The 14,908-nt window shown below is 39.4% G+C and overlaps 1 protein-coding gene across 4 annotated transcripts; it reads right to left on the bottom strand.

Annotated features, from left to right (window-relative positions):
• Nucleotides 1-26: 26 nt before the first annotated feature.
• On the bottom strand, nucleotides 27-14,161 carry UFSP2 (UFM1 specific peptidase 2). Of its 4 annotated transcripts, none has more exons than XM_056490062.1 (12): nucleotides 13,551-14,161; nucleotides 11,360-11,438; nucleotides 10,591-10,771; nucleotides 10,442-10,508; nucleotides 9,979-10,133; nucleotides 9,032-9,224; nucleotides 7,485-7,631; nucleotides 6,865-7,029; nucleotides 5,456-5,580; nucleotides 3,782-3,858; nucleotides 1,953-2,077; nucleotides 27-479 (listed from the first exon to the last, which is right to left on the bottom strand). In XM_056490062.1, exons 1-12 carry the CDS (start codon nucleotides 13,590-13,592, stop codon nucleotides 393-395), a joined length of 1,443 nt encoding a protein of 480 aa, XP_056346037.1. In that variant the 5' UTR covers nucleotides 13,593-14,161; the 3' UTR covers nucleotides 27-392. The 4 variants fall into 4 exon arrangements, with proteins under 4 accessions (XP_056346037.1, XP_056346036.1, XP_056346038.1 ...); XM_056490061.1 differs by having other exon boundaries at nucleotides 9,979-10,136; XM_056490063.1 differs by having other exon boundaries at nucleotides 9,979-10,136; nucleotides 13,466-13,603.
• Between the last annotated feature and the right edge of the window lie 747 nt (nucleotides 14,162-14,908).

A 14,908-nucleotide genomic window follows, 5' to 3' on the forward strand; every position in this document is an offset into this window, starting at 1 on the left:
ATGGATAAAACAGCTGGCTAATGAACTTGAAAGGCAGAGGACAGTTTATCTTTTTGTCATGAAAAAACTCCATAAAACAAAAGGATTTGGCATTAATCTATAAAGATTCTAGCAGAAGGAAAATACTATATAAACCTACAGTTCTGCTATGGAAAAGTACACAGTATTCGTTGCCTAATAAATGCATTTGTAAGGAATACAGTTCCAAGCAGGTAACTCTTATTTCTAGAGGTTTCATTTAAAAAAATATTTTCTTAATTTAAGTCATTCAACCAACATTTCTATTTCAACAGGGTTTTGATTGACTTAAAGCATTATTTTGATAAATAACAGGACAGTTTTATCTAGATCAGCTACTATTCATTCTCAGCACATTCAGGACAAGAGCGAATTTAAATAGCATTTGGTCGTTGAGGTAGGCACAGATTGTAATAGGCGTCCTTGTTCCAAAACTCCGGGCCCTTCCATCCACACCAGCCCTGTCCAAGGAAAAGCAAGATAGGAAAGACAGTATTTGAAGTAGATTTAAAAGCTATCTGCTACTATTAGGTCTATTATTTTTTAACTAATCATACTAATCTTAAGCTGTATGAATAATTTTCAAATGTCTATAGAATGCAGTGACAATTTTCAGAAAGTTCTCTACAGTTCTAATGCCTGGAAACACATTTATGGAAAACACATTACAAAGACTCTCTCCTCCTTCCTCCCTCCCCAGTTTAGTTCTTAGGAAGTATCATCTCCTCCCCATCCCCACCTCCCCACTACCTTCTGCTGCTCCTGAGAGGCTAATGTTATTCTAAAACATCATCATTCTCACAGTTTCCCTTTCTTATCCTGAATCCTTGCCTTCTTTGGTAATAGTTGATATTTCAGCCCCAAACAAAGCTCCTAATACCAGAAATAGTGCTGTTCAACCTGATTCAACAGAACGAAACAGTCTAACAAAGGCTTTTAAGTTTGCAGAGTACCACATTATTACTGGAGGTGTTTTTGAAGAAAAGAGCTACACACAGTCCACCTTCGCTCCTCCCTAGACATTTTTGCTGAGGAAAGTGGGTTCTGCACTTATTCCTCCTGGACCGCTGAACCATTCTTAACAGCTAATAGCTGTAACAGCCTTTGGTCCTATGTGTTCTTTGGAAATTGTTTCTTCCTGTGTTCATTTCAAGCTTTGATCATTATAGACCAGCAAAATGTTTCTTAAACAAAAAAAGCTCTTTTTTTGGTTTGGTGGTTGGTGTTGTCTTTTTGTGTTTTTTGTTTGTTTGTTTGTGTTTTTTGTTGGGCCTACACAAGGGTATGAAAGATTAGAAATAAAAGTTACTATTCACAACTTAATATGAAAAACAGAAAAGACATTGATTACTTAGCACTTACAGGATGATTTAGAGTTTACATTTCTGACAATATATTTACTGGTTTGTAATGTGCTGCATCATCCCTTTTAGCGGCTTTAAACGTGGAAATGACATTACACACCCTTGAGTGCTTTGGAGTTTTTCCACATTTTCAAAACAATTTGGTACCTACCCTCTGAATATGGTTCAAGGCCTGATCTGAGAATGGGGTTAGTGTTAGATTTTTAAAATAACTTTTAAAATAAATTATCTTCTGTTTCATTTAGAGCATCCTTCAGCCTGAACAGAATTTTCTGTTTTACTCAAAATACAAAACACATTTTTTGTATATACTCCTGGGTAAAAGGAGAGACAGATTAATTCATATAAAATAAAGAACATTGCTTTATAGTACTTGATGTAGTCGCTGATCTGATACATCTCCAAAGACACTAAGTTTCAGAAACTTACTTAGCATATTGCAGTATGCAGGTTAACTGGGGTCAGTGCTTCTTCCATAAGGAATGGAGAAGCTGGCTAGACTTATTTGTTTAATACCAAAATATGTGGATATACAGAAATGTGTGAGTATACACGTGCATCAAGCCTCACCTTTTCCAAAATAACATGCAGATCTTCTCCTCCAGTGTAATGTGGATCTAGAATCAAGTATTTTATGTGCCCCGTAGTCTCATTCCAAGCCACCCCTAATATTGTGTGAGCCAAAACACCTCCACCTAAAATAGGAGAAACACAGATTGCTGAGGTTTTTTCATTGGGGTTGACTTGATGTGCAAGGGTTAAATAAATGTACAAGAACACCTTCTATTAACTGATCAGCTTGTATCAAGATAATTCTGACAGTGTCTGATACAAGATTCTTCATATTATTAAACAATGTATCTTTACTACATCTAACTGACATTTAGTTGTAGTAACTAAAATAAGTAGAGAATGTATTTCCCAAATTTCTTCCAAGTCAGCAAGGCAGGTTAAATCCTCAACACTTCCACCAGATTAAGTCAAGAATATATCAAACACCCTTTTTCACTTTTCCTTTAAAGAAACCTAACTGTAGGAAAAAAATCAGCAAAATTTCCTGGTGGTAAAATGACTAAAATTAGAAAAGAAATTCCTGGATGAGGTTTGTCATTGATGTAACTACTAAGTTACATCAATGAATATCAGGGGCAGAATAGTAAATTCTGATTTCCCTTTCCCCAGCCTGCAAACAGAAAAAGGGGATATTTTGATGAGATAGGCACAGGTCAATTTTTGCATATTTCTTTCAGATAATATGCAATACTTTACATCCCCACAATACTGTAGTAGTAACTCCACACAGCACATAGGGATTGCAAAATCTCTGGAAGAATACAAGGAAAAACAATCCCCAAACCCCATCCTCAAAAAGCTCATCTCCAGCCCTCCAATGACAATAAAAATAAAACCAACCTACACAAGAGCATTACAGGGAAAGATAAGTTACAGACTAAAAGATTTTTCAGTATAGGATTCTACATTCTTGGAATTCAGACAAAAAGGCTGCTGAAAGGCCAAGAATATTTAATAGAATCACAGAATGGTTTGGGTTATAAGGGACTTGAAGTATCACCTAGGTCCAATCCCCCTGCCATGGGCAGGTCACCTCCCACCAGACCAGGTGCTCAAAGCTCCACTGAACCCGGCCTTAAGCCCTGGGCCATCCCCTGGCCTTGGGGCACCCACAGCTTCTCTGGGCAGCCTGTTCTGGTGTCTCACACCCTCACAGGGAAACATTTCTTCCTAATACCTAATCCAAACCATCACCATACCAAAGTCTGAACTTCTGGCACCTCTGTTTCGAGAAAGTTACACTGTATTATGGAATTACAAATACAGACTGCAGAATTGCTTATATTAATGTTATTAAAGTTGAAAATAATAATTTCAATATTACTAATTTCCTAAAACACAGCATGAAAAAAAATAGTTCAAATAATATCACAGTATTTTTAAAAATGGCACTTCTTATCATACCAATATTTTAGATTATTAAAACTGGTCTTAAAGCAAATTTGGATAATACCCTTCTCATCTAAACCAAATAAACAGTACTCTTGCCTGAGGGGAAGTTTTGGGGAGCTCTGTGAAGTTCTACTCCTGTCGAGAATGGAAGTCAGCTCAAGTTCTGACTTAATAGCAATTTATAAAAACACCCTTTAAACTGACTTTGGTTACCATGTTTAATATGTAGCTTGAAAGAAATACCGAATAGAGATATACCAACCAGACTAAACTGTATAATTTTCGAGGCTACCTTGGGAAAATCGTCATTTTTAATTCATCTACAGTTTTGATTAACTCTTGCCCAGTAAATTAAATGGGTTCTAATTGAAATGAAATTCAGCACAGGAAGGCCATGCACTTTCATTAGCATTCTTCAACACTCAAGCACTTACCAATCATAATTGGAGTTCCCTCAGTCTTGAAATGATTAGCAAGCTCTCTTCCCTGCAATGCTAGTTCAGAACCCTGGCTAGGTAGAGAAAAACAATAACAGATTTGTCATTCTCACTAGGCTTACTTCTCTAATTATCCATTATACTCATTCACTGCATACATAACTGATTAGAAAGTCACTTGGATTATTCTTGTGTAACTTCCTGACAAAATCTGGAAAACATTTTCTAATACAAAGTCTATTTGCTAGGCAAGGAAATTAATACAGAAATTTTTAATATCTTGTCTTCATATTTCTTTATATAGTGGCTAATGTTTTTAAAACCCAGTGAAAGTTTGTGTGCCTACTTCCCAAGTAGAAAGAATGGATTAAATGCAGACAGAATATAAAACTGTGAAATTGTGTATTTATTATAATGGATCCAGTACCGGTGCTGCTGGTGCAGCTGTAAAGTCTTATTTCCATAAATAATTAGAGATGCTAGCTGGAAATAAGCCCAAGACAAAAATGCTATTACTGCCAGTGACCAGCTGAAAAATCTGAATGATTGTTTCCTCTTCCTGGCATGGTAGTGATGTTGGTTTTTCACAACACTGAGAAAAACTGGTGCTCCCTAGTAGCAGCACTATGAGCAATCCTACCCAGTTCAGAAAGGAGTGTATTCTATATCCTCATATGCAGGAATAAAAATCTTCCTACTGGCAGGGCCTGTCATAGCTGCTATAAATAATAGGTGGATCATCTGCAAGTACAAGCTCTGGAACAAAAAAGAGATTAAAATATTGAAGACCTTAACTATTTTCTTAACATTAAGGATCCCCATCACCATGCTCTTTTAGATCATCTACAGTGTGAATTTACTCTAAATAAACATAACACACGAGAAATATTTTTATTAATATTTTCATACACACAGTTACTGTGTGTTCTTAATTTCACTGTATTTATTAAATGTTCAGTTTTATCAGTGTGCTTAGTGCTGACTTAGTGCTGCTTAAATGGTAAAAAATATGGTAATTTTTCTTCTGATAAATGCTAAAGACTATTCTTTTTGTCTCAAATATCTTTGTAGGGTCCTACATCGTATGAGAGCATTAGATTGTCAGAATGGAAACAAATTCCTTGCTTTGCTTGTCACACAAATGCAAAAAGGGGAACATTATTTTCCAGACTTCTCAACAATTTGCCTCAATCCTAAACTCACAAGTTAGGTCTGTGGCCACAGTAATAATTTATTTGTCAGTCTACATTCAGTTCTCTGTGAACATCAGATTGTGTGCCTGCATCAAAAATTTTGGTGCAAAGGAATAGGCTGAATTTCATATCAGTTTGCATATCATGAAGGAATTTATAGATTAAGCACACCCAATGGGAGCCCCATTTCTTGTGGAAGAGTTAGACCACAGCTTTATAAAAGTGGGCAATTTGCATATTATTAAGCAATTTATAGCAACTGGAATCCAGCCCCCAAGAAATTTAACACCACCTTCATCTGCAAGTACTTAACACAACTAAAGGTAGGAATAGAGAGTTAATGAGCAAGGAACCCTTAGAAGGTTTATTATCTCTTTAATTATACCTCTTCTCCCATGTACTGTAATCATGATTAGTACTTTAAGGCAATCAGCCTTTTCAGCAACTACCAAGCTACGAAACAGGTAGTGATTCTTACCTGACAAATAATATTTTGGATGTTATTCCGAAAAGCTGATTCAAAACAAGCTGCACCTCAATCGAACCAATCCATTGCCGTGACCCAACAAATGCTGCAGGCTTGTCTCCAGCATCAACCAGTGCCTTTGCAACATCATGAGGAAGAAAACCAAATATCAACAACATATAGGAGCAAATTTTTTGTGAACAAAGTTGCTTTATCTATATAGGCATGTGTTTTGAACCTAGCTGGTCAAAAGCAGACCAATGGATGCTGAATTCATCCACTGCAGCTCTGTTTTGGAAATGTCCCTTTGATAGTAATGCAGAACTGTGTCCATGAGCAGAGACTACAACCCCAGGTCCACAGGCAGACTTTATGGGAGGGCAACCACTGAACTCTTTAATAATGGAGTGCATCATTTGCACACTGCAGAAGCCACTTCACAGTCTGAAAGGCCTGGATTTCTATTCAAAGCATTCAGGAAAGGATCCATAAAATAGTGCTCTGAGGGAGAGGCTACTGATTCATGTCAAAGGTCATGGTTTATTTTAAACTCTTCTTCATTCTGAGGCTTATGTTACGTTCAGCATTTGAGAGGGGCCTTTTCTGCTTGGGACACAAAGCTTAAAGGTCTTCTGCAGGCTACTGCCCTCTTTCAGATGCCTAAAAATGCTACAGAAGTGCACAGATTTCAATAGCATTTAGGTGTGGATTGAGAAACGTTCAGGAAATGTGGTTTTTCCTTTAGTATTCGCATCATTGCTACATATGATAAATGTTTTTTAATGGAATGAATTAAACTTTACTAAAAATGTTCAGTAAATAAATGTAACATGAAGAATTATATTTAGAAGACTGAAGGTATCTGCAGTATTCCTTGATAGGCATACCCAAGTATGGGTATTAGAAACAAACCTACAGTTTTACTTCAGTGCTGATAACAGAAATGAACATATTCAGGTATACATTTAAATTTAAAACAGAAAAAAAAGAAGTGAAGGAGAGTTCAAAAATCAGGAAAAGTGCACTACTGTCAAAGGCAAAGTTGCAGAAGTTGTAAGTAAATTTCTGTGTAGCATCTGGGAACTAATCCAGCTGTCACTGAATATGACAGCCAGTTTTAAAACTGATTTTAGCATGACACATTGGGTTCTTTGTTCTTTTCATTTGACAAAAACAGTGAAAATGTCATATCACAGCTTCTAATAGAACATAAATCCAAGGCAACATTTAAAAGACTATTTTAATTTATCTTATTTGTACAGATAATGTCACCTGACACAGATAAACAATTCAGAACCACCAGTCCAATCTAAGGGACAAAAGATATCTTCTAAAATATATGAATTTGATATTTAAAGAACAATCTACACCAACCTTTCTAGACAAATATGCATAAAACAATCTCCTTAAATGTTCTGTACCTGTTGGATTTCCTTGTGTGTTGGTACAGGTCTATCCACGTAGCCTTGGTGCTTGAACCAAGAGCAGATTGTCTGCAGAGACCGATAGGCACAGCCCCAGCCACTGTCGTCCATGCGGTCCTGCATATAGTGGTGGTAACTGTATACACCTTGTACCAAATAAACCTGCACAGGAGGGGAGAACACACAGGCATCTCATCACACGTGCAGCAGTTTTCAGAGAAGTCATATGACCTGGCACTGTAAATTTTTCAGTTGGGAACTGCAAATCCTTGGAAGATTCAATGGGTCATAACTCACACATGATTACTCCACCTGGTTTTGTCTTCTAAACTTCTCTGTTCATAGTTTTAGTTTCTCATCCTGGTTCTGAGAAACTTTTTAGAATACATGCTATAAACCTGAACATTATTTTCCCAAGAAAATCCAATTTCTTTGGGACAAATACAGCAAATTAAAGCAATGCCATTTTGTGCAGAGGAGCCCTTTTGCTTAAAAGGTCAAGGCAATTATTTCACTTTCTCATCTGCACATCACTGACTATCTAAAGTACTTCTTTCAAGAAAAAAAATCTCTAAATAAAAACGTACTTTCTACAAAATGTTTCAATTTAAACTTACCATACCAGACTCCATGCCAGGTGAACTAAGATGTAAATGTGGATTTCTGAGATATCCATCTTTATATGGTTCATCTGGAAAATGATAAGCATTTGCTCTCTTGAAATATGGTCTGTCACAAGGCAGATTGTATAACCCATGCAATTCCTACATGCAAGTTCAAATAAAAATAAGAAACAAAATTCAAATTTAGGATTAAAAGAAAGACCACATTGTAAGCAGCAATAAACATATACTATTAACAGCACAGTTTAGCAAATTATTAAAATAGGGTTAATTAAACATTCAGGAGGTATGTTTACTACTAGATCTCACCTCCCCAGTGAAGCTCATGCAGGCTTACCTCCCATCTGAAGGGCCCACTACTTTATGCAGTCCTGTTACATAACATGAGTAACAGGTTTGTTATGAAAGCATGATAAAACACATCATCACAAAAAAGGATTACAGTTTTATCTACACAGTAATATAGATACACACACCAAATTATAATCTTAACTGATATTGGAGCACACAGTAACATGTACTGAGACAAAGTAAAGATACTGGGCTTATGGTTCAAGCAGATCCAGTCTATTTTAAAATCTCTTAAGCTCTGTTTGTCACACAGCAGCCACATTTAAAGAGATATATTATCTTATTTCCCAGAGCTTAAGAGTGAAAGGCATGATGAGATCATCTAGGATAATGTGTGTAACACAGGTAATACATTTTAGGCAGATGACCCAGCACTGAACCCAGCTACAGGAGCTGCAGTAACACTTCCCATCAGTGGGTAAGAGTGAACAGCAGACAGAGCAGGAAACACAGGCAGAGCCACCAGTGCCTGAGGCCTCTGCAAACACAAGGCTAGACTGGGTTTTACACACCCAGTAATGGTTCACACAGAAAAAGTCCCCAGAGCTTCTATACCTCTAAGCTGCAGAATATTCTTTCCCTGCTCTTAGTACAAGAAACTGTGTGACCTGGACTGGCATCAGTCTCAATCTGAAAGGACTGCCACATCTCAACAATCTTCCACCTCATTCATTTTCTTTTTTCTAGATGTGCCAACCCAAAGGCAAACAAGCCAAAAACTAAGCCTGGTCACCTGTGAGCTACAAAAACCAGACCCCTCCAAACAGACAAAAACCCCACACCACCACAAAACCCCAAGAAAGAAACCAAAACAAAATCCCCAATACTAACCCTTTCAAGACACGTGTTAAAACCTGAATGCAGTAAAACACCAAAAGTAAACTGATGTTCTACCATAGAACAAAAAAAAAAAAAAAGAAATTCAAATACCTAATTTTATGTACTTTTAAAGTTTCTGTTGTTCCCTTACAAAAATGAGACCTGGTAGATTCAGTAAAATAACTTCTAATAAATCAAGTTTCCACATTCAGTATACTGCTTTGGCTGTAATAAAAGTAAGTCTAAAAACCTGCAGTATCTTCTAGTATTTTTTCTACATTGATTAAATGGAAAGCCTTACCACTGCTTCAACTACAGCAATTAAAAATAAAAGTATAAGATCAGGTTCTGTTATGGTTTGTTGGCTTTACCTTTCTGTAATTTTCCAGCTGATCATCTGAAATACCCGTAGGATATGAGACTGTTATGAGGTGATTTTTTCCTGGTAACATGAAATGGAATTGTTCTGGTACCACAATTGATGTGCCTTTCATGTATTTCATGATACATCTTTCCATGTCAGCTAATTGCCCATGAATTGCTTTCACTAGGAGATTTTGTACCCTGCAAAGTAAAAGGGAGAATATTTCAAAAGGAGAGCAGTGATTTTTCTCACAGCTGTAGTTATACAATACCTAAATACATGTCTGACCTGGCCAGATGACTGTACTTCTTCAATGCTTCTGCTCCCACAGGGAAAGGCAGAGCCCAACTGTGCCTTACTCAAAGCTTGTATAAACACAGAAATGAGTCCCTAGTGATTCAGTCCCCCAAATGTGGCTGCCCTGCTCTCACATCAGAAACACAATCAGCATAAGCATTTGCCAAAATAAAAATGAAATATATGACTTTTTTTTTTTTTTTTTTTCATTTTATCCACTCTATTTAGTGTCATTCGGAAAAAATGCAAGGAAAAAATACATAGGCAAACTCAAATGTTTTCCATCTGTACCTATCCAGCTGCAGCCCAAAATTTATGGCTGAGATTACAAAGACTCAACAAATACACTTCTCACTTTTATACAAAAATTTCTAGAACATTTTCCTGACTTTCTCAATTCCTTGCTAAGCAATAGTTAAGAGATATCAAATCTGTCAGACATTGATAAACTGAATTTTTTATAGACAGCAAAAGGATCGTGTCTCAAGATTACTGAAGTTAACAGCTGTCTACATGAGCTTTTATTTACATAGGTAAAATTACATCACAAAAATACTATATACTTTTCATTAAACTGGTAAATTATAGTTTTACTTCATTATTTCAAGAAAAACAAGAAATTAAGCTGGAAAATTGCAAGTTCAGGATAACACTTACTTTCCCCATGGTTCTTCTGGAGAAACAGATACAACAACATCAACTGGTAATGTCATATTTATGTAGTGGTGTTCCTTCTTTTCTCTTTCAATAACTGGAGCCAAAGCAGCTAATGAAGATGTCATTTCCAACATGAGGTCTACATTGATTATCTGCTGCTGCAGAGAATAAAGACACCAATATTACATCTCCAACTACACATGAAACAAGAAGGCAAAAGTAAGATTGCAGGTATTTGGTACTGAAGTCAGTAATTAAATACTTGAGTTAAAAAAAAGCAAGTAAAGAAAAGCTTCCATGTGGTGATCTACCACTGGTGGATTTCTGCATTCATATTGAGTCTCAATGACTTTTAAAAGCATTCCTTAAAGTCAAGTCAATGCCTATTTGTGTACAGAAAGGCCGAGGGAGGATGAGTCTAAAATGTTTAAATGACAATTTGTTTTATGTATTAGAAACATACCGTATCCTGTAACTTTTTATCCTTTTTTTTTCCAAGCTTTCGTTTGGTCTCATCATCTTGATCAAATCTGAATTATTAACAGAAAGAGAAATCTCTATAATATGAAATTAATCTGTTAACCATCCCCCCCAGTTTTTAAATATACTTACTGTATAAATCGCATTATCTCCTTACACGCAGACTCATCAGTCAGCTCTGGAACCGTGGTCATACCGTTGTTAGGCCACACATAGACTGAACTGTGACAAATTCTGAATACAAGAACCTCTGAGGACAGTTTGTTTTCAAGATCACTGAAAACATATCCTAATGCCTTTTTTGTTGATGCCTCTGAAACACAGTAAGGATCTAATTAGCCCAAAAATTTTCTCACCATTTTTTTAAAGCTGCTGGGCATACATTTAATAAAATTTAATAAAATTGTTTTGACTAGTCCCTTGCCATCACATGGAATTGCAGTAGCCAATCCTGCCTAAATTCAGTAGAGTGACTCATTGGCTTGTTCCCCTTCTCTATTTCTCCTGGAATGATTAGACCACAGTCTCAAAACAGCACTATAAATACAATCCCATTATAACATAATTCATTGCTTTGAAGTTATTCTGAAGTTATTTGCTTAGAGTTTTAGGGTCAACTTCAGCTTCAAGCTAAAAAGTGATCCCAATAACATATCCATAAGTAAGAAGTATATGCAAATGAAATTAGTTAAAATGTCAACGTAAAGTTTATTTCAAATTAAAACAAAAAACCTAGGATGGAAAAAGAGCATCAGAAAATTTATGGAGATAAAAGAATAATCTATATAGATTTGTGAAGAAGCACTTAACATCTGCTAAAATGCCAATAAAATAAATATAATAAACAGCATCTTAATAAAAGTTCATATAAGTAGTAAATCTATTAGTCTTATAGACACACCATCAGTAGTTGCAAGCTGAAATGCAAGATCCAAGCCTCCTCTTATTCTGAAGAGTATATCCATAGCTTCTAGAATTGCCTAAGGAGAAAAAGAAGCAAGGAAAATGAACAGCCATTTCAACATGCCTTCTCTCAAGCCACAACTGACTGCTGTTATACCACAGTGTGCAAGCACACCAGCAATTACTGCAGCTGCTCAGGTTACAGAAGGCCAGTGAATAAACAGGGAAGTGAGTGGTGCAGCAGCGCACAGTCCCTGCAACCAGCGCCTCAATTACACCTTGGAACACATTTCCTACCTCAACAAAAAAAGCCATAATTCTATATTTCTACCATACAGGAATACTTTAGGTAAAATGTCACTGTTTCTCATTGTTTTAATCCAAATGTCACGTTTCCCATAATTTACACTCACACACATATATATAAATATATATACAATATTTATTCTTCCAGTTCAAGTAAAGCAAGGGCAGAACTGAGCAGAAAGGTAATTAGGCACATCCATAAGTATGCATTCATTAGTTAGGAAATCATACTTTCAGGGAAATAAAAAAAACAAAGGGGGGGTGGGGGTGTGTGACATACCCAACCTCTAGAAATAAGACTGAGTTTCACATTTGACAGGAGAGCTGCTTATGCCACCACAGAGACCAGCCAGCTGTTTACTCTCCCTTCCAAAGTCCCTGCTGTGTGTCCTTATAACTACTCACTGCAGACATTTTAACGTGAACTTCACCAGAGCTCATGCTTCACTCTTCTATTTAGAGAGGATTATTTCAGACAGATCAATCCCCAATCACATTCAATGTACCAAACAAAACCAGCTGTGGCAGTACAGAGAGGAACAAAAGGTGACAGATGAGTGTGGGTATTGCTCAGTATAACAGTCCACAGAAGGAATGCCTAACAGCTTTAAATGCTCCAAAAAACCACGAAGCATCTGTAAAAATAATTATACTAAGACCCTTTGGAAAGACTTATTGGACTACTGTTTGCTTACAAAATATGAGACACTTACATGTGCAATGCCATTGCTACTCACAAAATAAAAAGCCCAAAACATAGGACTAATTTTCTTTCCATTAAAAGCATTCTAAAGAGAAATATACAAAATATGCATGGCTGTTAAAATATAATAATCTACTACAGTTTATCTGCTGGTGAAGGATTTTCATGTTTCAGTGATTCTGGAGTGCCAAGAAAAAATTTGGTTCCTGAAGCATAATCCTGAAGTATTTTAGATAACACAGTTATCTGCTTTAAGAAGGTCTTGGAGTGTGGGACCCACAAAAGTGCCAGCCAGAATGTGAAAAAATATTTGCCTGGGTTGATGTAACATATGTTTTTATTCGAATTATAGCGATGCAAGAAGAATGTTAATGAATAAGAAAAAGAGCTCTGCAAAGGAGCCAGTTTTGATAGTGGCTCATCATGGACATCACAGAATCACAGTGTGGGTGAAACTGGAAAGGAGCACAGTGGGCCACAGAATCTTCTGAGTTGGAAGGGAGCCACAAGGACAATGAGTGCAACACGTAGATGAATGGCCCATGATGGAGATCAAACCCACAGCCTTGGTGTTAGGGTGATGTGGCCAAACCTCCTCGCTCAAGCAGGGTCGTGCTAGAACACACCGCACAGGATTGTGTCCAGACAGCTCCTGAGAATCTCCACCGAGGGAAACTCTGCAGTCTCTCTGGACAATCTGTTCCAGTGCTGTCACTGCACAGTAAAGAGGCTCTTTCTCGTGTTCAGGTGAAACTTCGGGCATCAGGTGCTGCCCGGTGCCTCTTGTCCACCACCGAGAAGAGCCTCGCACCATTATGATGACCTCTTCCAACAAATCCCTGACTAAAGCCAGGCAAGCTGAGTTCGCCAAGGGCGATGGAGAATGGCAGGGGGTCAGTGCGGAGGCACCACGCCCCCCGTGTGACAGAGCATGGGCCCTGCAGGCAGGGCACCGAGGGGCCTCCGCCTCTCCCCCCGAGGTGTCCCGGGGGCCGGAGGCCCAAACGCGGCGGGCGAGCACCCAGCCGGCAGCGGGAACGCCGGCCCGAGCGGGGGCGCTTCCCCGCCGAGGCAGGACACCCACCCACCACCTACCTCCCTGGTCTTCCACCCATCCATCCACTCCCGGGGGATGGGGACGGGGGCCGGGCCGGGCAGGGCAGGGGAGGGGCGGACTCACCACGTCCGTCAGCGCCGCCGCGGGGGCCGGGCCCGGCCGCATCCTGGAGGCGCAGGCGCGCTGCTGGCGGGCCGGGCCGAGCGCGGGGAGCGGCCTGTGGTGCTGGCGGCCCCGCCTCGCCCGGCCCCGGGCCCGAGTGCTTGCGCCCTTTCGGCCGCGCAGGAGGGGCTGCGCTGCCGCGGGTTCCCGCCGGGATCACCCGCCTTCCGTTCTCTGCCCTGCCGTGCTGCCGTGCGCTGCGGGGAGCGCGTTGGGCTGAGCGTTCCCTCCTTGGGCAGCCATGGCGGAGCTCAGCCCAGCGTGTCTGGGGTCAGCGCCCTGCAGTTACTGCCTCATCATTTCTACAAATCCATTGGGAGGCGTTCCGGAATCCCGCTGGCCCGGCTGCCGTCTCGCGTTACTGATCCTTCCAGGCCAGGCGCGTCCACGGCCGCCCTCGCACTTCCTCAGGCGCACCGGCATGCTGAGGTGCAAAAGTCGTCCCCATTAATCCCTTGATAAACGCGTTAAGATGTAGAATTTAACTCCAGTCTGTCTATTTCCGATGAAGTATTTCTGCCCTCACAAATAATGCTAACTAGCTTCAAACAGCGAGCCATTAAACCGGTTTCTGGGGGTCAGTTTTCTGTCATCCCGGGTTGTTTCTTTCTTGTGGCCTGCCCTTTGGTTCCTTACCCGGTGTAAGATCTCCAAACAGCCGAAGAACAGCACTGACGAAGTGATGGTGCGTTTCACACAGTGTGAGCCAACACGTTGCAAAACCTCTCCCCCAAAACAACCAAAAAAATTGCGAGCTTTTTAAAACTTAGGCATACGGTCTGTTCCACGTGCTGAGTGCAAGTAAAATACGGTTCAGCCCTCCATCATACACAGTGTTCCAGCATATTGCTTTTTACAATAAAGTGTATAAAATCTATTTAATTAGATGTGTTTCCAGTGCTGTGCTGCTGCAGCTTTTCTATTCTGCATCCAAATGCCAGACAAGGCTAATGTGTGATATTCATCTTTCAGAGCTTTCTGTTGGAAATTGTGGTGGTTTCAGCCCGGGCAGAAGCCAAGCCCCATGCAGCCACTTGCTTAGTCCCCCACCAGCAGGACTGGGGAGAGAATCAGAAGGATAAAAGCCAGATAACTCATGGATTGAGATAAAGACAGTTTAACAGGGAAAGCAAAGCCACACACACAAGCAAGGCAAAACAAGGAATGAATTCCCTGCTTCCCATGGCAGGCAGGTGTTCAGCCATCCCCAGGAGAGCAGGGCCCCATCACACCTAACAGTGACTGGGGAGGACAAAGCCATCACTCCAAACATCCCCTGCTTCACACACTGAGCATGATGCCATATGGTCTGGAATGTC

Source organism: Oenanthe melanoleuca, chromosome 4 (assembly GCF_029582105.1).
Source record: "Oenanthe melanoleuca isolate GR-GAL-2019-014 chromosome 4, OMel1.0, whole genome shotgun sequence".
Taxonomy (NCBI): Eukaryota; Metazoa; Chordata; class Aves; order Passeriformes; family Muscicapidae; genus Oenanthe; species Oenanthe melanoleuca.